The following is a 21,068-nucleotide window of genomic DNA, read 5'->3' on the forward strand; positions in this document are numbered from 1 at the left end:
ACTATTGTTTTGGCACCTGCAGAATGCCAGGAGCCCCCTATAGCAATCCTGGGGCATAGATACCAATGTCCTGTTTTACAATAGAGTAAACTGTGGCTCTGAGATAAAGAACACGCTCTGAGTAAGCGCAGCATGGGACAGACCCAGATATAATGGTAACGCTGTGACGACACCGTTCAGCAGCAGTTACCGCTCACGGAGCATGGGCCAGGGGCCCCGGCTGGGCTCTTGCCCGAGTTAGCTCTTTTTGCCCTGACGGCAACCCTCCCAGGGGCTGCTAGTCCCACATTTTACAGATAAGGAAAGTACTTCCCGGGACACACGGTCCACGGCCGTCGCCCAGCGCTGCTCTGCTAAGCGCGGACCTTTCACTCTCTTTCTGGGCCATCTGGGGGAAGGTTGGGGGTTGGTTCGAGAAACCAGGTAGGCAGTAGGAGCCTTAGAAAGGAACGAGAAATGAGCAAAGTCTTTGAAGGCAGCAGGAAGGAAGAATGGGTCGTCTCAGTGGTAGCGGCAGGACCGAGGAGGAGAAGGGGACCTGTCCCCCAGCCTCTCCTCGGAGCTCCCTGGTTGGTGGACAGCAGACGTCTACCTCTCGTGTCGTCTGGCGTATAGGGGAAAAGGCTTCATCAATACACGTCAGAGAGGGAGACGAGACTAGGGGTCCCAAAGTCCTACAGCATGAGATACGCTGAAGAAACCACTCAACACTACTGAAAAACAAGTTCCGAGTTTAAAAACTGTCAAGCAGGTTTCTTTTCTGCAGGGCTCCTCAGAACCTTCAAAATGCTGCTTTGCCTGTTTTGCAAACCGTTTCACATTTTGCTGAGCACCTACCCACACTCTGGGCCGTGGGACTCCGATAGGCTGTTCTGGGACATACTTTTTCGAAATGTGGTTCGCAGCAAAAACTGGATGACTGTTTCTTAGATGGAACCCTGCAAATAATCTGAGGCCCAGGATGGCGACTTAATTCGTGGTTCCCCGCCGGAGGCTCAATGAGGGATGCGTGCTTGACAGGTGTGATGCTGAGAGGGAAACAGGGGCCCGGAGGCCTCAGGCCAGCGGCCCCCCAACCCCCACCCCCAAGAAGCTCTACTTTGGGCTCCGTTGTAGGGACCTGATCTTTTCATGTGGTTGTTTTGATGTGGCCATTTTGAAACTGAGGACATTTTGACACAGCTATTTTAATGCCCTGGAAATTTTCTGACTTTTAAAAAACACCAGCCATTTTGAACGTTCAAAAATGTATCACGTATCAGTGCATCACGGGGTCAGGGACAGGGCGAGAGTCGACATCATGGAGAAAACAGGGGACAGGATGAAGCTGTGGGATGGGGGGGGCCCACTTTTATTTACATTGCTTATAAGGAAAACAAGTTAAAAGTTTAATGGTCTGATTTTTTTTAGGGTCACCCAAAAGCCCCCAAGTTTATAAAGCCTGTCAGTAATCCAGACCGTGTGGTATTGGGGGGAAGAATAAATGAATAGATCAACAGAACACAGTAGAGAGCCCGGTGATTAGACCCCCATAAGTACAGTCAAATAGCAAATAATCATGGGTCGTCGGCAAAGTGTCAATTAAAACGACGTGGCATTACCACGCGGCGACAGGAACGCTTGCTCGTGGCTGCCGGGAATGCAAGATGGGTACAGCCGCTTTGGAAGACAGTTTGGGGGTTTCTTAAAAAGCCAAACGTGTTCTTAATGTCTCCTCCGGCCATCGAGCTCTTTGGTATTTACCCAGAGGAGCTGAAGACTGTGCCCACCCAGAACCCAGTGCACGGACGCTTACGACCGCTTTGCTCGTAACTGCCCAAACGTGGAAGGAACCACGGTGTCCTTTGGTGTAGGTGAACGAGTAAACGAGCTGCGGTCCATCCAGATGGTGGAGTATTTTTCAGTGCTAAAAAGAAAGGAGCCAGGAAGCCTTGAAAAGACGGGTGGGGAACTTAGATATATTTTACTCAGCAAAAGAAGCCAATCTGAAAAGGCGACACGAGGGAGGCTTCCAACTGTAGGACACTGTGGAAAAGGCACATTAGGGAGACCACGAAAGGATCAGTGTTTGCCAGGGCTCGTGGGGAGGGAGGGATAAACAGGGGGAGCACAGAGGATTTTTAGGGCAGTGAGACTGTTCTGGACGATACCGTAAAGGCGCTTACGTGTCATCACAGGGTTCGTTTGTCCAAACCCATAGAGTGTGCAACACCAGGGGGACCCTAAAGTAAACGATGTAGAATGATCATGATATGTCCATGTGGGTTCATTGACTGCAGTAAATGTACCCTGTGGGGCTCCTCTGTGGAAGAGGGGATATGTGGGGACTCTCTGTACCTTCCGTTCGATCTTGCCGTGAACTGAAAAGTGCTGTAAAAAATAGTCTTTTTATAAAAAAGAAAAATCGCCTCCAGCACATCTGGCTGTAGAAGTTGTCATCGTTTATTGCACAGATCGGCCCTCCCTGCATCTGGGGTGTGGGGAGGGAGGGAGGAGGTGAGGACTCTGAATTCACCCAGATGCCTCCCCGGAGGCGGAAGTCGGTGGAGGGACAGTGGTGGCAGGGCCGGGGGGTTCTGGCTCCTGCAGTGGCCCAGCTAAGGGGAAGCTGTGATGCCTCTGGCCGGGGGTGCTCAGCCGACGGCCCACACACAAACCTGGTCTCGCCGTTTCTCCTGAGGTTTCCCACACAACAGCCTGTGATCTGTTAGAAGTGGAACTTGGGTCGCGTCGTTGCCTACATGAATCCCTTCGGGGACTTTCCATCACCCCGGGCATCAGATCAAAACTACGGCCTCTTGGCCTCCAGTCCCCACAAGATCGGGCCCTTCCTGTTTCTCTGGCTGCAGGCACTTCCTGCCACCTGTTCCCCCCGCTGGGAATGGCCAACCCAATCTCCACCTTCATGGGAATGCCCTGGGATTCGGGTCTTAAATGTCGCCTCCTTAGTGAGCCCTACCTCATCACCCCTCACCACTCCCGCATTTCTGCCATTTTACACCCCATGTCATGTGTGTCGCTGTCTGCTCAAACCCACGTTTCCGGTCCCGTGCCCTCTCCATCAGAGGCATCTGGGTGTTTCCAGGGCCTCCCCATGACCTTGCTCCCCCACCCCTGCAACATCCCATCGTTCGCCAGCTCCTGTGGGTCACACGTCTCTCCCTCCCTCTCATTCCTTCTGCTGCTGTGTGGTGTGGACCCCACACCTTCTCCCCCCCACTCCCTCTCTCCCTTCCTTCATCTCTCTCTCTCTGTGTCTCTCTCTCCAAACATGAGCAATTTAAAGAATCTACAGGTGTCCTGCAAAACCAATGGAGTGAAAGCCTGTGCTGGATTTAAGGCTGCTGGGGCAGAAGGGACTCCCCTTCAAGCCCCTCTGTGCTCTAGGAGAGGAGAGTGGTCTGCCCTGGGCCGGCTGCCCCCGGCTTGTATCAGACTGAGCCATCTCAAGGTACAGATATTAGCTGCAGCGTCGACCTGTCCTGTCCTGGCCACTACGGTGGCCACTAGCCCCGTGGAGTTATTTGAATTTAAATTTAAACCCACGGCAATAAAATAAATACAGTGCAATGCAACATATCAGTTTCTTAGGCACGCTGACTGCCGTTTAGACCCACATCAGCCACCTGTGGCTGGCGGCTGCCCACTGAATGGTAGAGATCTAGAACGTTCCCGCCACCGTGGAAAAGCTCGATCATTGGATGCCACTGTTCGACACCCCCAGCACTTCTGTGAGGTTTGTCTTTTCCATTAATGTAGTCAAAAGATGATTAGTAAGCCCCTAGATGCACCACGGGCAAGACGCCACGGGCCCTGTCCTCACGGAGTTAGCAGACAAAGAGAGAAATGCCCGCCGTGAAAGGGAGTCGGCAACCTCAGAAGCACCCAGCTCTGAATTCTAGCTGCACGTGGCGAAACAGGGAGAGGGAACAGAAAAGTCAGGGGTGCTCCCTGCAAGGAATACACCCAGGCTGGGTGGCGGCCAAAAGAATCACGTTGCTCTTGGTTCCTTTGAGAAGTCGGCTGTCTCTTCTCCTTATTCACGCCTCCCTGCCTTCCCAGCCTCGGGCCTCCTCTCGGCCGCGCCTTGGTGCTGCCCGAGCCTCCCTACCTCACCTGGACCACGAGGGTCCACACAGAGGAGGACGTCTCCCCACGACAGCACGTTTAGCCCTCTCTTCTTCCCTGAACCCCCTCCCCGACTTCCCTTCCTCTCGCCAGCCTCACCCCACCCATCTGCCCGGTGGCCGGCCGTGTCTACCTGGGATGCCCTTACCTGGCGAAGAAACAGCTCGAGTCGGGAGGACGTGGAAACACGGCATCTTCTTCGCCCCGGGGGGCCCTTGCGTCTATAGCAGTGTCTCAGCCTCCTGGGACTCCCCCAGGCCCCGGTCCCACCCCGGGGACAAGCAAGTGCCCTGCTCCGCCTGCCCGAAGACAGCCAAAGATCAGCTCAGGGAGCATTTTCCCCTCTCCATCGCCCCTTCCTTTTCCATCAACAATTGCCAATGTAGAAGTGAGAGAGCCAGAGCCCTTGGCTGGTGTACCCTTTTAGACACGACGTTCAACGAATATGGGCCAAGAGCAGGGAACTCACGGCTCCCTCGAGGCTGCTGAATCACCCATTGCTTTCGTTCTTACAGCTCATGGTCTGTAACTTTCGGATGTGCTGTTCATTGGCCTTTCCCATTTAGATAATCAGTCCAGATGCATCGAAGGCGTCACTTTATTCTGTATGAATGGACGGTGATTGAGGGGCCACGCGTCTGGGGAGACCCACTCTGCCAGAGGGCACCGGTGGGTCCGCAGGACGACAAAAGTACCGCAAAGAGGAAATCGGTCTTCACTCGTGATTGCACCCCGCGACAAAAATGAGAGAGAGGCCTCTGTTGCAATAACGACAAGGAACAGACTGGGGTCTTTTCTCCGTCACAGACAGTAGAAGTTACGGGCTGCGGCTTCTAGGCCATGATCATCCCCTAAACACCCTTCAACTACCAGGCACGGCACCTGACCCTGGGGCCCAGAAGGGGGTGTGACCGTGTTGTGACGGAGGGCCCTACCATAGCTGTGGGCCGGAAAACTTCACCTGTGAGCTTCATTAAGAATATAACTTCATGTATGCTTAGGCTTTTTTTTTAATGCTTTTTTTAATGTTTTTATTTTATTTTTGAGAGAGAGAGAGACAAGGTGCAAGTGGGGGAGGGGCAGAGCAAGAGGGAGACACGGAATCCGAAGCAGGCTCCGGGCTCCGAGCCATCCGCACAGAGCCTGACGCGGGGCTCGAACTCATGAACCGTGAGATCATGACTTGAGCTGCAGTCGGACGCTCAACCGACCGAGCCACCCGGCTGCCCCTGTGTATGCGTAGGTTTTTTAAAAAAATGTCATCGAAACACCCAACCTTAATCAGATGAAACGTGTTGTCAGGGTCTACGTACCTGACGTATGGTAGTTACGTGAAAATAAAATCTTACCGTATCTGACCCCAGTTTTAAGGTGTTTGTGACCCCCCAGCATTCCCCGTGTTCCTGGGTGTGTATCACATCCATGATTTTCTAAAGGAGGGCCACCATTCAATAGGATTTTTAGACATCTGTGCTGCCTGCCACGGAAGCCGCCAGCTATGGGTGGCTATCCAGATCTTATAATGTGGTTGGTGCGACTAGGGGACTAGTTTCATTTTAATTAGTTTGAACTGAAAAAGGCACACGTGGCCAGTAGCTACCGCATCGGCTGGCCCAGCTCTGTGGGTTTAGGTCCACCTGTCAAGGCCAAAAGGGGGGTTACGTGGTGGTAGATGGAGCTGGGGGTGACGGTCCCACGTCGGCCTGTCCAGGCAACGTCGCCCGAGGAAACCTCGCACACCCACCCCGGTAGCCTGGCAAGGCTTGTTTTTCCACAGCCCCTCCTTTCCCCTTTTCCCTGGAGTGGCTGTGCTGTCTAGGAAAAGACGTTTTTGTAGACCATCGGTCTGCGTGTGTGTCTTCAGAGAAGATGGTTTCCCTTAGCCCAGGACGTCTTGGCTTTTCACTTCTGGTTGCAAATCATCGATACTGCTGATTGCTGAGGTTGCAGCTGGTGACTCCCTGCTCCCCACCCTCCCAGGCCACCCCACCAGTGACAACGCAGGTAGGGGTGGCCTGACTTCCTCTCTGGTGTTTTTACCGATATTGCCTGCACAACACTCGTAGAAGCCTTGCCCCTCATCCCAGGCAGAGAGCAGGCCAGCCCTTGCCCCCCGACGGAGCTGGTGGGACCCACCTTCTCGCGGAGCATCTCCCGCTGCCCTCCACAGTGAGTATCACCCTTCTCGGTGTCTCCTGTGCACCCCCACTCTTGTGTTTCCTCGATGGCTTCTAAAACCCAGGCTCTCACTCATTTGTTCAGTGGTCGTGAGCCCCAGGCACTTTGCTAGAAGCTTCCAAGAAGGCAAAGGCGAGTCCGGTAGTGGCCTGCCCAGGTTTCCAGGGATGAGTCAGAAGACTCCCTCCCACCCACACGTGTGAAGTAAAGGTTCGAGGCAGTGAGTTCTGTGATTTGTGACTTACAGGAGGGAGAAGCAGGTGCTCGGGACAGGTGACAAGAAGGGGGTCAGGACTGGGAAAGCGAAGCCCCCAGGAGGTCCTCGGGTCCGAGAGGCAGGCCCGCGGGACGGATGTTTGGGGCAGCCTTCTCCGTAGCAGGGAAAAATCGGAAACAAGCAAACTCCGCTCTAAGCGGTGACTGGTTAAGTGAAGTGTGGCATCGCCAGACAACAGAACCCCCCCCAGCCATCCAGTCCGATGACAGCCCCGCGGTCACTGGCGTGAAACGTGCACCAGAAAGAGGGGTAATGAGAACGCAAGATAGAAAATGGGTTGTGTGGTCCGATTCCCTTCCCACTAAGGGTGCATGTGTGGGAAAAAGTGTAAAGAAAGTGAACAGAGGCTGACCCAAGCAAGGGGTGTTTGAGCGGTGTTTATTTTCTTCCCCGTATACATTTGCTTTGGGGTGTTTTTTTGTTGTTGTTGTTGTTTTTCTGGTACATTACGAAACGTGCAAAATCTCCTTTATAATCGGAAGAAAAGCAAAGCTGCTTCGTTTTCAGTGACCCATCCGTGACTACGGCTGTGTCCTTCCAAACACCCCAACCCTCTCCAGTTCTCTGTTCGCTATTGCCCTGCACCTGCCGGAAGGGCCACTGAGGAGCCCAGAGCTGGAAACGCGGGGCAACCACCAGCCCCCCAGGGCCCGTCTCCTCCTCCCCTGCTGAACAGGCCCAAGTCCATCTGCCCTTTCAGCCCCTGGAGCTCGACGCCTCTTTTCTCCATATCCGTCTATCTGCTCTGAAGGCTTCCTCCACCTCCCCCCCCGCCCCCTCCCACCCCTCCCGGCCAAGTTCAAGGACTCCCCACTCACAGGCTGCAGCGTCTACTGGGGGGCAGGGAGGCGGGCGCCCGACCCAGGCTTGGCGAGCAGCCGGCCCGAGAGACGGCTCAGAGACCCCACTTTTGTGCCGGGGGTGGGGGGCGGGGTGGGGTGGCGGGCAGAGCTACTAACAAATAGATGATTCAATCTCAGTGTAGCGAGTCGGACAAACGTGGACGTGAGACCTGAATTCCTGACTCCCGTCAGTATCTGTATCCAAGTCACTGGCTACGGGGAGCAGGGACGGGAAAATGCTGCAGCCGCAGACGCTCCGCGATGGTTTTGTTTTATTTATTGATTCACTTACGGAGAGCGAGCGAGCAGGGGAGGGGCAGAGAGAGAGAGAGAGAGAGAGACAGAGGATCCAAAGCGGGCTCTGCGCTGACAGGCTGACAGCAGTGAGCCCGATGCGGGGCTCAAACTCACGAACTGTGAGATCATGACCCGAACCAGAGTCGGAGGCTCAACCCACGGAGCCAGCGAGGTGCCCCTCCGTGATGATCTTCGTGGTGATTACCTAAGGACCGCAGGGAGCAAAAACGCATGGCCGGGGGCAGTAATGGATGTCAGCCTAACTTTTCTCCTAGGTCCTTTTTTTTTTTTTTTTTAAATGAATTAGCAGCGCTCCCTTCCCCCCGCCCCCCCCCCCCCCCCACCAAGGTTCCTGTGCACGCTTCCTGTTTTCTGGCCTTCATGCCTTTGTTGATACGTTTCCCTGTCCTCGAGCAGGGTTCCCTCCCCTCATTGCATGTCTCCATGCTCTCCAGCCTTCAAGGGGTCAGCAAAAATGTCACCTCCTCAGGGAAGCCCTCCCGAGTTGCACTGGGGTCATGACTTCTGCCTCCTAATTCCCAAAGCGACTCGTGGCATTTAGCCTTGCTGGTATTTGGCAGCGATGACGAGCTCATTACCCTTGAACGTGAGCTTCTGGACGACTTGGAGCATGTCTCATACAGAGTTCAAGCCAAGCAGGTGTTTCAGGTGTCAAGACACATTGCAGGGGTGAGGAGGGGGGGGGGATGAAGCATGTTCCCTCTCCTTCCCACAGAGCTCTCTGCATTCCGCAAAGAGCATGGCACTTGACCTTTGCCACGGGGTCCTGCAGGAGGCTGGGCTCTCACCTCCACTTTACAGCTGAGGAAACTAGGCGCGGTGAGGGCTGGTCTCCCAGGCAGAAAGGGCTGGACCAAGGGACAGACGGGGGCTTTCAAACGGGGGTCCATCGTGCTCCCCCCACCTCGGCCCATTATGCTACGGCACAGGGGCAGGCTTCGCAGATCCCAGCGGTTGCGGAACCGCAATGGGGCCACCGGGAGCACCACCGGGGAGAGACTGGGGCCGCACTGAGCCAGACGCCAGAGAGCACTCCCAGCAGACCGGAGAGGGGTCTGCTTTCAGGACGCTTTGTTGTGTGTGGGTGTTTGCCTCCTTCTCAGGGCCGAAGAGAAAATGAAAGCGAGCTTGGAGACTTTGCAACTGGTGCAATGAAATCTTTGGAAAGTATTCTGATGGAGGAGAGAGGGGATACGTGGAGAGCTGTCAGCAGCGTCTTTCTTTTAAAAAAAAATTTTTTTTTAATATCCATTTATTCTTGAGAGACAGAGAGAGAGAAAGACAGAGCACAAGCCGGGGAGGGGCAGAGAGAGAGGGAGACACAGAATCTGAGGCAGGCTCCAGGCTCCGAGCTGTCAGCACAGAGCCCGACGCGGGGTTTGAACCCACGAACTATGAGATCATGACTTGAGCTGAAGTCGGACGCTTGACCGACTGAGCCACCCAGGGGCCCCTGTTAGTAGTGTCTCTGTGAGCCAGAAACACATTTATCATAGCAGAAAAAGAAACCTTCACGGAAAGCTGATGTAGGCTCTCAAAGTTGCAAACCGAAGCTGCCGAGAATTTGATTACTAGTCCTGACTGCCTTCCAGACCCTTCACTGGGGCAGCTGTGGGTACCTCCTGGGGATGAGATCTGCAAACAGGTGTACGGAAGGGAAGAGAACTGGGGCTTCTTAAAAAAAAAAAAAAGGTTGACGAGTTATTTTTATGATAGTTCTTAAAATAAAATTTCACGCACAAAGGAACATATTTAAATAGTTTTCATAACCTAAAGGAAAAAAAACGAAAGTCTCACTTTCCACGGGTCATAATTGTTCAAGCTCCTTGCAGAAAATGTTTCAGTACTGATGAGCAGTGAAGTGTGTAACTTTTACATTTTTTTTTTCTTAGAGACCGTGCAACACTGTCTTCTACCTTGCCTTTCTACCTAATACTCTTGGGGACCTCCTTATATCAGCGTGAGGTCTATTTTATTCCATTTATGGGTGACTTCTGTAGGTTTTTTTTTTAAATGTTCACTTATTTAGTTGGCGAGAGAGTGAGTGAGTAGGGGAGAAGCAGAGAGAGAGGGAGAGAGAGAAAATCCCAAGGAGGCTCCGCACTGTCAGCACAGAGCTCGAGGTGGGGCTGGAACTCACGAGCCGAGAGATCATGACCTGAGCTGAGATCGAGAGTCCGACGTTTAACTGACCGAGCCCCCCAGGCGCCCCCGGGCTCCTCGTGTTTTATTGAAAGCTGTATCAGAATATTGCCAATTGTTGGGTATTTAGGTTGTTTCTGGTTTTTTTTGTTCTGCAAAAAAATTGCCACATACATCTCCATATACGTATCTTTATTTAGGCTCTTTTGTGAAAACAGCAATAGACATGTTCCCAGCAGATGAAGTGCTGAGCCAGGGCTGTTGTGCTTTGTAAATTTGACAGATGTAGCTTAATACTCCGAGAAGGTTGCACAGGGCAAGAGGGCAGGAGAGGTGCAAATATCAACCATCCCGTCTCCAGCATCGGGGAAACCCAGGAGGGCTTCATTAAGGAGGTGACTTTTTTTTTTTTTTTTTTGCTGGCCCTTGAAGGCTGGAGAGCACGGGGACACGCAATTTATACTGCCCACAGCAATGTGGAGGTCTCTTCCCCAAACCCTTACCAATATCATCATCCGCAGTCTTTATTTTCAACCTAAAACTAACTAGCTATAACGAACCATAACCAAAGCCACTCTTTCTTCTTTATGTGGCTTCTTTCCTTGGGAGCTTGTTTTCGTTGATGTCATCCGGTGAATATTCAAGTCTTTATTTAAATTTCTTTTTTAACGTTTATTCATTTTTGAGAGACCGAGAGACAGAGTATGAGCAGGGGAGGGGCAGAGAAAGAGGGAGACACAGAATCGGAAGCAGGCTCCGGGCTCTGAGCTGTCAGCACAGAGCCCGGACGCGGGGCTCAAACCCATGAACAGTGAGATCATGACCTGAGCGGAAGTTGGGTGCTCAACCGACTGAGCCCCCCAGGCTCCCGAATATTCAAGTCTTTTTATGCAGCTACTAGAAATACATGTGGTATTTTCTGGCTAATTAATGTCTCGAAAACCAATCTGTCTGTTCCCCAAGCTGTAATAAAATTAAACAAGCTGAGTGAGGAAGATCCAAATTTAACCGGGCATTTCAAAAAATGATTTATTGGTTCAGAGCATGATTCAGGGAGGAAAAAAAAGAGGATGGTAAAGTCAATGGGACCGTATGTAATTTGGGGAGTCGCCCTCAGAGAGGAGGTAAACACCCTTTCCTCATCAAACATCCCCCCGCTAATTTCAGCAGCCATTGGCGAGTTTCTAATCCCAGGACTCCTTTGTATATGTATTAGCTGGCACTGCAAGAAGAGGTTTTTCACCTCTTTGTTCATGTTTTCATTTATTTTCATTAGTACGGACTCCTGGATCCTCACGTAGTTGGACGTGCTACGAGGATGGCCATCGTTATTTACTTTGGTGCCCGAGTTGCCTCCGATTTGGCTGGCGGGAGCCCCATCAAGTTGGCAGCTATGTCCTTTTGACGGGTCCTCATGGTCCTTTGAACACCTGCTTGCTTCCTGATGCAAAAAATCAGTTCTGGGTGCGTCTTGCAATTGCCCTAGCTGTGGAATCAGACATTTCTCCAGAGTTCTGCTTCCTTTTGGTGGAAGAAGGTATTTAGAGACCAAGATCAGGGCACTAGGTGCTTGTCTGCTGGGTCATTGTTTTGGAGCCCTTGGGGGACAGTGCCAGGAAATGTGCGTGAAACACAAATACATGTGCATATACACATAAATTATCTGTCTCTATCATCTATCATCTATCAATCAGTCTATTTATTTATCTCTAATCTATTATCTATCCACCTATTATCTATCTATCAATCAATCCATCATCTATTTATCTGTCATCTATCAATCAATCAATCTGTGTATCTGTCTATAATATGTCTATTATCTATCTGTATATCTATCTCATCTATCATCTATCTATCCATCTATCATCTATCAATCTATCAGTCTATCTATTTATCTATCTCTAATCTGTCTGTCTATTATCTATCTATCCACCTATTATCTATCTATCTATCTATCTATCATCTATCTATGTATCTGCCATCTATCAATCTATCAATCAACCAATCTATGTATCTGTCTATAATATGTCTATTATCTATCTATCTATTATCTATCTATCTATCTCATCTATCATCTATCAATCATTTATCTATTATCTATCTATCTATCTCATCTATCATCTATCAATCATTTATCTGTCTATTATCTATCTATCTATCTATCATCTATGTGTCTATCATCTATCTATCTATCTGTCTATCTCTCTAATCTAAGCTTGAAAACCCAAGTTCATCTTGAGCCCTCAGTTCCGTGAGAATGGCACAAGGCACTCCAAGGCATTTTCAAGAAGCAGCTGGCAAGAAGGTTTCAAGGAAGAAGTTCTGGCTGCCTTCCTCCCCACCTGCTAAAGGCCAGATAGGACTCTGAGGAGGGAAGTAAGCCAGAAAATTTCCATTAGCTCTCACTCACTTTCTTTTCTTTACTCGAATCATTTTACTGAGGTCCAACTACAAAGGACTACATTTATAGTGCAGACTACAAGCTCTGACATACGTATACCCGTGAAACTTTCACGTAATGAGTATCATGAGTATATGTGTCACCCCCAAAGTCTTCCTTGTGAGCCTTTGTGCTCACCTCACACCCTCCCCCGCCTCTTCTCCCTCTCTCACCAGGAAATCACTGGTCTGTGTTCTCTCACGCTAGATTCGTTTGCATTTTCTAGAATTTTATGTAAGTGGAATCACGCTGTATGCGTGCTTTGGTCTGGCTTCTTTATGTAGCATAATTATTTTGAGATTCATTTGTACGACTGTGAGTATCAGTTGTTCATTCTGATTCCATTGTGTGGCTATGCCCACGGTCCATGTATCCCTTCCTGATAATGGATAGGGTATCCAGTATTTGGGTTATTTCCAGTAATTGCTGTTGCAATAGAGCAGCTACGAACATTCCTGCATCAGTCTTTGTGTGGACACATGCTTGCATTTTTCTTAGGGAAGGACATCGCAGAGCGATGGTTAGGTCACGTGCTGGGTGTGTGTATAACTTTTTTTTTTAATGTGTATTTACTTATTTTTGAGAGAGAGAGAGAACACAAGCAAAGGAGGGGCAGAGAGAGAGGGAGGCACAGAATCCCAAGCAGGCTCCAAGCTCTGAGCTATCAGCACAGAGCCTGACATGGGGCTTGAACTCACGAACTCTGACCTCATGACACGAGCTGAAGTCGGACGCTTACCCGACTGAGCCACCCAGGCGCCCTTATGTTTAACTTTTTAAGAAACTGACAAACGGTTTTCCAAAGTGGTTGTACCACCGTTAGGTGCTGAAAACCACCACACTCTCAGAAAAGGAGGATGAGTCACGATGTTGTGTTGTAGAAAGGAAACCAACAGGTGAGGGTTGAATCTATGAAGGAGAATTGTTTTATTCTGAAAACTTGGGGTGCGGTGCTAGACGTGTTTCTTGGGAACTTTTCCTTGCTAAAAATATAAAAGGAAATGCCCGGCTCAGGCGGAGACACGTCCTCGAGTGAAGCGAGCTATTGTTCCCTTAGTCATACAGGGGTGGGTTTACAGAGATTCAAAACACATACGCACAACAGCCGAGATTTATGGAAGTCAGCTTGGAGTAGGTAGGTGTTGGGGCCCAGAGAGGTCTCAAGCCAACCTCTGTCCTGTGATCTTCAGGAGCCCCCTGGTTGGTAAAATAAGGAGGGGGGCATTTAGCAAAACAGACCCTGACTGAGAAGTGGAGTCGAGAGCAAATGAACTCAGGTAAAAAGAACGCTGGGAAAATATGAAGTCCCCAAAGGGGCTCTTAGGGGAGAGGTTTCTCTCGTTTCTATGTTGACAACCAAGATCATTTTGGAATCTAGAATATTTGGCTTGGTGTCGATGTAACATGGACTGTAACTCTCGCCTGGGATTTTTATATTTTTTGCACAAGGACAAACAGATATAGCCTCCAGTCTCCATCGTTAGGCGTTTATTACTGTTCATTTATAAGACAGACCTCTTTTTGATTTTTGCCTTCTCTTCCTAGAAGCAAGCTTGCATCCGACCCATCATGGTGCCCACAGAACTCACAGTGAGTATCGCCATGTTCCTCAAGCTCCTCGAAATGCACTGTCAGAAAGTGGTCCAGGTTCATTCTTCTGCATGTCTCCGTCCAGTTTTCCCAGCACCACTTGCTGAAGAGACTGTCTTGATTCCATTGGATAGTCTTTCCTGCTTTGTCAGAGAGGAGTTGGCCATACGTTTGTGGGTCCATGTCTGGGTTCCCTATTCTGTTCCACGGATCTGAGTGTCTGTTTTTGTGCCAATACCATACTGTCTTGATGATTACAACTTTGTAGTATAGCTGGAGGTCCGGGATTGTGATGCCTCCTGCTTTGGTTTTCTTTTGCAAGATTGCTTTGGCTATTCGGGGTCTTTTCTGGTTCCATACAAATTGTAGGCTTATTTGTTCTAGCTCTGTGAAGAATGTTGGTGTTATTTTGATAGGGATTGCACTGAATGTGTAGATTGCTTTGGGTAGTATTGACATTTTAACAATATTTGTTCTTGTAATCAATGAGCATGGAATAGTTTCCCCCCACCCTTTTTTTTGTGGAAATGCACTGTCATCTTGCCTGTTTTTTTGGGGGGGGGGCGGTGTGGGAAGGAACCTGCTGTGGAGGAGACATTTCTCTGTGTGGGTTCCCAGGGGTAAGGTCTCTGCCGAGCAGTGCCCCATATGGGCGGCCAACGCCAGCACAGAGGGCTTTACAAACATGAAAAACCGGAAGAGCCTCAGGGTTTGTGGTGAAGTGAGAGGAACACACTATTTTAGATCTCATTAACAGGTAAGAGTTTTTATGATTGGATGTGTCTGTTTGGAAACTAAGACAAAGGACGATATGGGACAACCCTGAATTTGTGGGGTTTTTTAAATGTTTATTTATTTATTTTTGAGAGAGAGCATGAGTAGAGAAGGGGCAGAGAGAGAGAGAGAAAGGGAGAGGGAGAGAGAGAATCCCAGGCAGGCTCCTTGCTGTCGACATGGGGCTTGAACTCACAAACCGTGAGATCATGACCTGAGCCAAGATCAAGAGTCGGACACTTAACCGACTGAGCCACCCAGGTGCCCTCATCATTTGTTTTGAATAAACCCGTGGTGAGCACATCAGTTCTGTCTCTTACGCAACAGGACATAGGCTTTTCAAACACCACATAAGAGCCTATATTTCTCTAAACGAGACAAAGAGGCTAACGAAAATACTGGGTAAAGCCATCATCCAGAGAGTCATTTGGGATTTTGTAGCCAAATATAATCAAGGACAGAATCACATCAGATTGCTCCGTTTTTTGCCGTCCTCATAAACGCCTCCCAGAAATATCTAACTGGTTTAATTGTGCTTTTCTCAAAGAGAAAGTCTGGGTTTTACAAGTCGGTGGTTGAAATCAAGCCTTCTTAGTGGGGCTAACAGACTGCCCTTCAAGGTACACTGGTCTATGAGTTCCAAGGTCCACGGAGCTTGGTGGTCGCAATTGTTGACCTTAGACAAGTCGGCGATGCAACGCTAATGATGTTTAGTATTGCATGTGTATTGTTGCATATACCTAACAAGAAAAGAGACAATTAACTTGGATCTGCTGAAGTAAATGAGGTAAGTCTACTTTTCTGACCAGAATCAGACCCTTCGTTTCTCCTGTAGTTAGAATTTGCCTTTCATCCTGGAAACAGCTAGGTTGGGGCAGCCGAGCCGGGGCTGTGTCTCAGCCCGATTCGGTTTTGTCGTCTGGGATCTCGGAAGCTATCTAGACTCTGCAAGGCAGGCCCAGAGAGGAAGAAAAATACACCCCGATGATGACCTCTTATGGTCAAGAGGTGCCCAGCAGCACCTAAATGGGGAAAAGATGGGGCTCTTATGGCTATTGGCAAACAGCCCATGACATCCCAGTGGCCACTGTTCCGAGGAAGGGCTGTGCGCCGGTCAGTACCCAGGACGCCGCCTTCCTTCGACCTCACGGTGAAGGCAGAGCCATGTTTGTGGATGAGGAAACCGAGGCTGGGAGGGTGGGGGAGGGGTCAGGGTCATGGCGAATTGGAGGAGGAGACCCGCAGAATGCTCTCAGTGCCCACAGCATCCCCGGGGTGCTCCCTGTAAACAACTGTCAAAGGCGCTGAGATCCAGGTCTTACCGTTTGGAAGTCTTACTTCAAGTGTGGAGACAGGGCGCCCTAGAGACGGAGGCCGGCCGTTCCCGATCCTCCTGACCAGCTCACATCCCTCCCTCCCTACCTCCCTCCATCTTCCCTCCCGCACCCCTTCCCCCACGCAGGTGCCCACTTTTATGCTGAGAAGCAGTAAGGGATGTGGCCTCACAGGACATGGGCTTTGCCCTTGGCCCTGTTCTCTGCCTAGAGGTGCAGGCGACGGGCCTGGGGCTGATAGAAGCCTTCCAGCCTTCCGGAGATAACCTGAGTCAATGCAGGAGGCTCCTGAAAATCCGGAGGCCTTCTTCCTGCCCCAGAAGATGCTTAGCCCTTGATGCTTGGCCCCACTGCTGCTTCTTTTTTTTTTTTAATTTTTTTTTTTAACATTTATTTATTGTTGAGAGACAGAGTGCAAGCAGGGGAGGGGCAGAGAGAGAGGGAGACCCAGAATCAGAAGCAGGCTCCAGGCTCTGAGCTGTCAGCACAGCCCCGATGTGGGGCTTGAACTCATGAACCATGAGATCATGACCTGAGCTGAAGTTGGACGCTTAGCTGACCGAGCCACCCAGGTGTCCCTCTTTTTGCTTCTTTAACCAAGCTTAGCCTGGGGTTTCTGTACATTTCTACTGTGCAGAGCTGGCCTAAGGGGTCTTGTCTGGTGACTGTAATTGGGCTAGAAACTTGGCCGAGCTTCCCAATTAAAAAGGGGCCCTGATATGGTTCATGAGGGAAAAAGAGACCCTTCCCTATTCTTCAAGAGATACGAAAGCCTTTCTTCACATCTCCTTTGTATTTAAAGGCCTAACGTCTTGGGTAGGTCTTAGTGAGTAGGACACAGATGTCTATGAAGCAGCCCCTGGAGGCCCTGCTCTCAGGGGAGAGAGTGGACCCCACGAGGGCTCCTTAGACACCACCTTGATGTAGACTTTAGGAAGGGTGCCCGGGAGAATGTGGGAAGTTGTTCTAGGCATTGCCCAAACTAGAAGGTTCTGGCATGGGCTCCTGGATGGGAAATAGACTGGAAACATGCAGATTAGCCTGTCATTTCACTGATTCTCTCCTGGGATCTCTTCCTGCTGTGCAAGGCTCTGAGAGCAGCCTGCCTAGGTAGCTTCTCCAGCAAGAACAGTGTCTCTAGGACCGCTCAGAGAGCAGGCGAGCTGGAAGGAAGGAATTCATTATCTCAGAGTCCTCATGGAAGCCTGAGCCCTCATCTGAGAGAGGTCTTCCTGCCCTGGAAATGTGAGGATTACGTCACACACGCACGTCACGGCCTCGGCACTGGGTCTGGCATGCACTAGGCACCCCAGCTATGGCGAATAAAATACGTTGGTAAATAGTGCCGTTTACGTCTGCTGGGAAGTTTTCGAAGGATACCGTGTCTAACATCCAAAGGATATATACCCATCGTGCATGTGCAGAGCTAGACGCGCGAGTCCCAGAATGGTGGGGGGACACGTTTGCCCAGGACTCCCCTAGCCTGGGAGGTGGACTCTTCCTCATAAAGGCAGCCAAACCTTTCATCTTGTACGGATGATGTAGGCCTACCTTGGTCTTCACAACAAATGTGGCCTTGACAACACGTATACAAATCTAGGATTTTTTTGTGTGTGAGTCAAACCACTTTTAAAATACGCCTGCGGGGGCGGGGGGGGGGAGTCCCTAACTAAATATAGTTCTATGCTGGACAACCGGGCCCTCCACCCTCAGCCAACCGGAGAACACACGCCTTGGGCTTCAAGCGGGACACATTCTGGGGGTCAGCGCTGGGGAGTGGTGGTCGTGCCCGCTTACTGGGCAGTGGAGAAGGTTGGGTCTCCTGGGGCACTGGAAACGCTGAGGTCCCCCCCTTCCCCCCGCCACCCCCTGGGGCTGTATCTGTGGATGGGGACGCTGTTTCCCTCCCGGATTTATAGCTTGGGGCTCATGTGCATGTGACAGTCTATTAGAAGTATTTGATCACCCCCAAAAAACGTAAAAAAGAAATAAAAGAAGGAAGGAAGGAAGGAAGGAAGGAAGGAAGGAAGGAAGGAAGGAAGGAAAAAGAGGAAAGGGAAGGGAAGGGAAGAAAAGAAAAAAAAAGAAAAGAAAAAAAAAGAAGAGAAAAGAAAAGAACCCCTACAAAAGTAGTTTCACGCTTACTCATTGTGTGGATTCACAGTTAACACCTGCTCATCTGCACGAGCAGATGACTTTTCCCCAAAATGTCACCGTGCCGACCCATTAAAGCTACACTGATCCCCATCTTGGGGTCTCTGTGTTCTTCATATTCTTCCTTCCCACCCTAACAGTTCTTTTTGCTCCAAGTCTATTCAAGCCCCACCTCTCAGGGGACAACCTCCCTGGGGGGCCACGACGATGCCAGGCTGCCAGGTTCAGCTTTGGGAGAAGTCTCCCGGCATCCTCACGAAAATATGTGTCTCCCAGGGAATCTGTCCTCCCAAGACACTGGGTTTCTGGGTAATGGCTGAAGCTGGAGGGAAATCTTTATTTTTTTTATTAAAAAAATTTTTTTTGATGTTTATTTATTTTTGAGAGGGAGAGAGACAGAGTATGAGCAGGGGAGGGGCAAAGGGAGAGGGAGACACAGAATCTGAAGCAGGCTCCAGGCTCTGAGCTGTCAGCACAGAGCCCGACGCGGGGCTCAAATTCACAAACCATGAGATCATGACCTGAGCTGAAGTCGGATGCTTAACCGACTGAGCCACCCAGGCGCCCCTTAGAATTCTTAACAAAATTTGAATAAGGGATCCTGAAAGCTATGTAACCTGTCCCAGTGCTTGTGCATGTATGTGAAAGGGTATGAATGAGTGTGTGCATGTGAGTGTGTGTGTGTGTGTGTGTGTGTGTGTGTGTGTGTTGCTGTTTCAGGAGCAGAGGATACATAGTTTGCAGAAGGCTCAGAAGAATCTGGACCCAGAAAAGTTTAGGAGCCTCTGAGGACCTTTATGGAAGAATGGAATAGAGAGGAGAGGGGTGCCTGGGTGGTTCAGTCAGTTAAGCGTCCGACTTCGGCTCAGGTCATGATCTCACAGCTTGTGAGTTCAAGCCCCGCGTCGGGATCTGTGCGGACAGCTCGGAGCCTGGAACCTGCTTTGGATTCTGTGTCTCCCTTTCTCTCTCTGCCCCTCCCCAGCTCACACTCTGTCTCTCCCTCTCTCAAAAATAAACATTAAAAAGAATGTTTTAAAAACTTAAAAAAAAAATGGAATAGAGAGGAGAAGGAAGAAGTTCAATACAGGTTTGTGCCCATCATTGGTCCCAAGGGGGTCCTACCACATCCGATCACTTGTCATGTGTCCTGTAACTGTTCATGTGTGCCCTCCACCAGCAGGTGGGTTCCACGAGAGCTGGAACCACATCTGACTTACCCACTACTGTGTTTTTGGCATGCACGCGGTACCTGACACGGAATAGGCATGTGAGAGATAGTCATGGACTGTATAAATCTGTTGTGATGTGGGCAGATGCCCTCAGAAATTCCTGCTTGCCTTGCATGCATTTCTCTGTCTCGTCGCAGATTTGGGGGGCTGGGAGGGTCACGGGGTCCGGGCCCCTGCCGTTCTGAGATCCTCCGAAGGATCGTCCTTGACCTGATGGTGTCTGGTGTCTCCTTGCAGGGTCTTGTCTCTAACATGTCTGACGATTACAGCTACCATCCCACGTCTCCTCTGGATGACTACCTAAACCTCCCTGAACTTTACTGTAAGAAAAACAACGTCCGGCAGTTTGCGAGCTACTTCCTCCCGCCCTTGTACTGGCTCGTGTTCATCGCGGGCGCCTTGGGCAACAGTCTGGTCGTCCTTGTCTACTGGTACTGCACGAGAGTGAAGACCATGACCGACATGTTCCTCCTGAATTTGGCAATTGCTGACCTCCTCTTTCTCGCCACGCTTCCTTTCTGGGCCATTGCTACTGCGGACCAGTGGAGATTCCACACCTTCCTGTGCAAAGTGGTCAACAGCATGTACAAGATGAACTTCTACAGCTGCGTGCTGCTGATCATGTGCATCAGCGTGGACAGGTACATTGCCATCGCTCAGGCCATGAAAGCGCAGACCTGGAGGCAGAAGAGGCTCGTGTACAGCAAAATGGTCTGCTTTGCTGTCTGGGTGCTGGCGGCCATGCTCTGCATCCCCGAAATCCTGTATAGTCAACTCAAGAAGGAATCCGGCATTACCATATGCACCATGGTTTACCCTAGTGACGAGAGCACCAAAGTGAAGTCGGTGGTCTTAACCTTGAAGGTCGTCCTGGGCTTTTTCCTTCCTTTCGTGGTCATGGCCTGCTGCTACACCATCATCATCCACACTCTGTTACAAGCCAAGAAGTCATCCAAGCACAAGGCCCTGAAGGTGACCGTCACCGTCCTTACTGTCTTCTTCCTATCTCAGTTCCCCTACAACTGCATTCTGTTGGTGCAGACCATCGATGCCTACGCCATGTTCATTTCCAACTGTGCCATTTCCACCAACATTGACATCTGCTTCCAGGTCACTCAAACCATCGCCTTCTTCCACAGTTGCCTGAACCCCGTGCTCTATGTTTTTGTGGGCGAGAGATTCCGCCGGGATCTTATGAAGACCCTGAAGAACTTGGGTTGCATCAGCCAGGCGCAGTGGGTCTCGTTCACGAGGAGAGAGGGAAGCGTGAAGCTGTCGTCCATGCTGCTGGAGACGACCTCGGGAGCGCTCTCCTACTGAGGGGTCTTGGCTCCGACGTGGATGGCCCTCTCGGAAGTAAGGAGAAATACAAGTACAGCTTCTCCACTGATGGGACCAGAGGGAAACCAATGAAGAAAAAGAAAAAGGAAGTGGGGGGTGGGGGGAGAAAAAGCCCAGAAAGGGATGAATTTGGACAATTACTTTAGTTAGAATTTCCAAGTCAGAGTTTTCCACATGGACTGGCCATCCCGTGAGACCATGGACTGGCTCTTGGCTGCAATGTGTACAATTTTTGGAGAAGGACCAACAGCTCTTTAGACCACCCTGGCTTCGTCCCTCGTCTGAGCATTAATGCAACTGGAAAAGGTGTTCGATTTT

General features: G+C 50.4%; 1 protein-coding gene across 1 annotated transcript; it reads left to right on the plus strand.

Annotated features, from left to right (window-relative positions):
* The first annotated feature begins 6,202 nt into the window (after positions 1 to 6,202).
* CCR9 (C-C motif chemokine receptor 9) lies at positions 6,203 to 20,729 on the plus strand. The gene is made up of 3 exons (XM_007088407.2): positions 6,203 to 6,297; positions 13,871 to 13,915; positions 19,647 to 20,729. Exons 2-3 carry the CDS (start codon positions 13,895 to 13,897, stop codon positions 20,727 to 20,729), a joined length of 1,104 nt encoding a protein of 367 aa, XP_007088469.1. The 5' UTR covers positions 6,203 to 6,297; positions 13,871 to 13,894.
* The last annotated feature ends 339 nt before the right edge of the window (positions 20,730 to 21,068 follow it).

The sequence above is a fragment of the Panthera tigris genome, chromosome A2 (genome assembly GCF_018350195.1).
Source record: "Panthera tigris isolate Pti1 chromosome A2, P.tigris_Pti1_mat1.1, whole genome shotgun sequence".
NCBI lineage: Eukaryota > Metazoa > Chordata > Mammalia > Carnivora > Felidae > Panthera > Panthera tigris.

Bases quoted from the DNA above. Each gene is read 5' to 3' on its own strand.
- CCR9 (XM_007088407.2), top strand. From the start codon at position 13,895: ATGGTGCCCACAGAACTCACA. The intron at 13,916-19,646 runs GTGAGTATCGCC...GTCTCCTTGCAG, and splicing joins TGGTGCCCACAGAACTCACA to GGTCTTGTCTCTAACATGTC.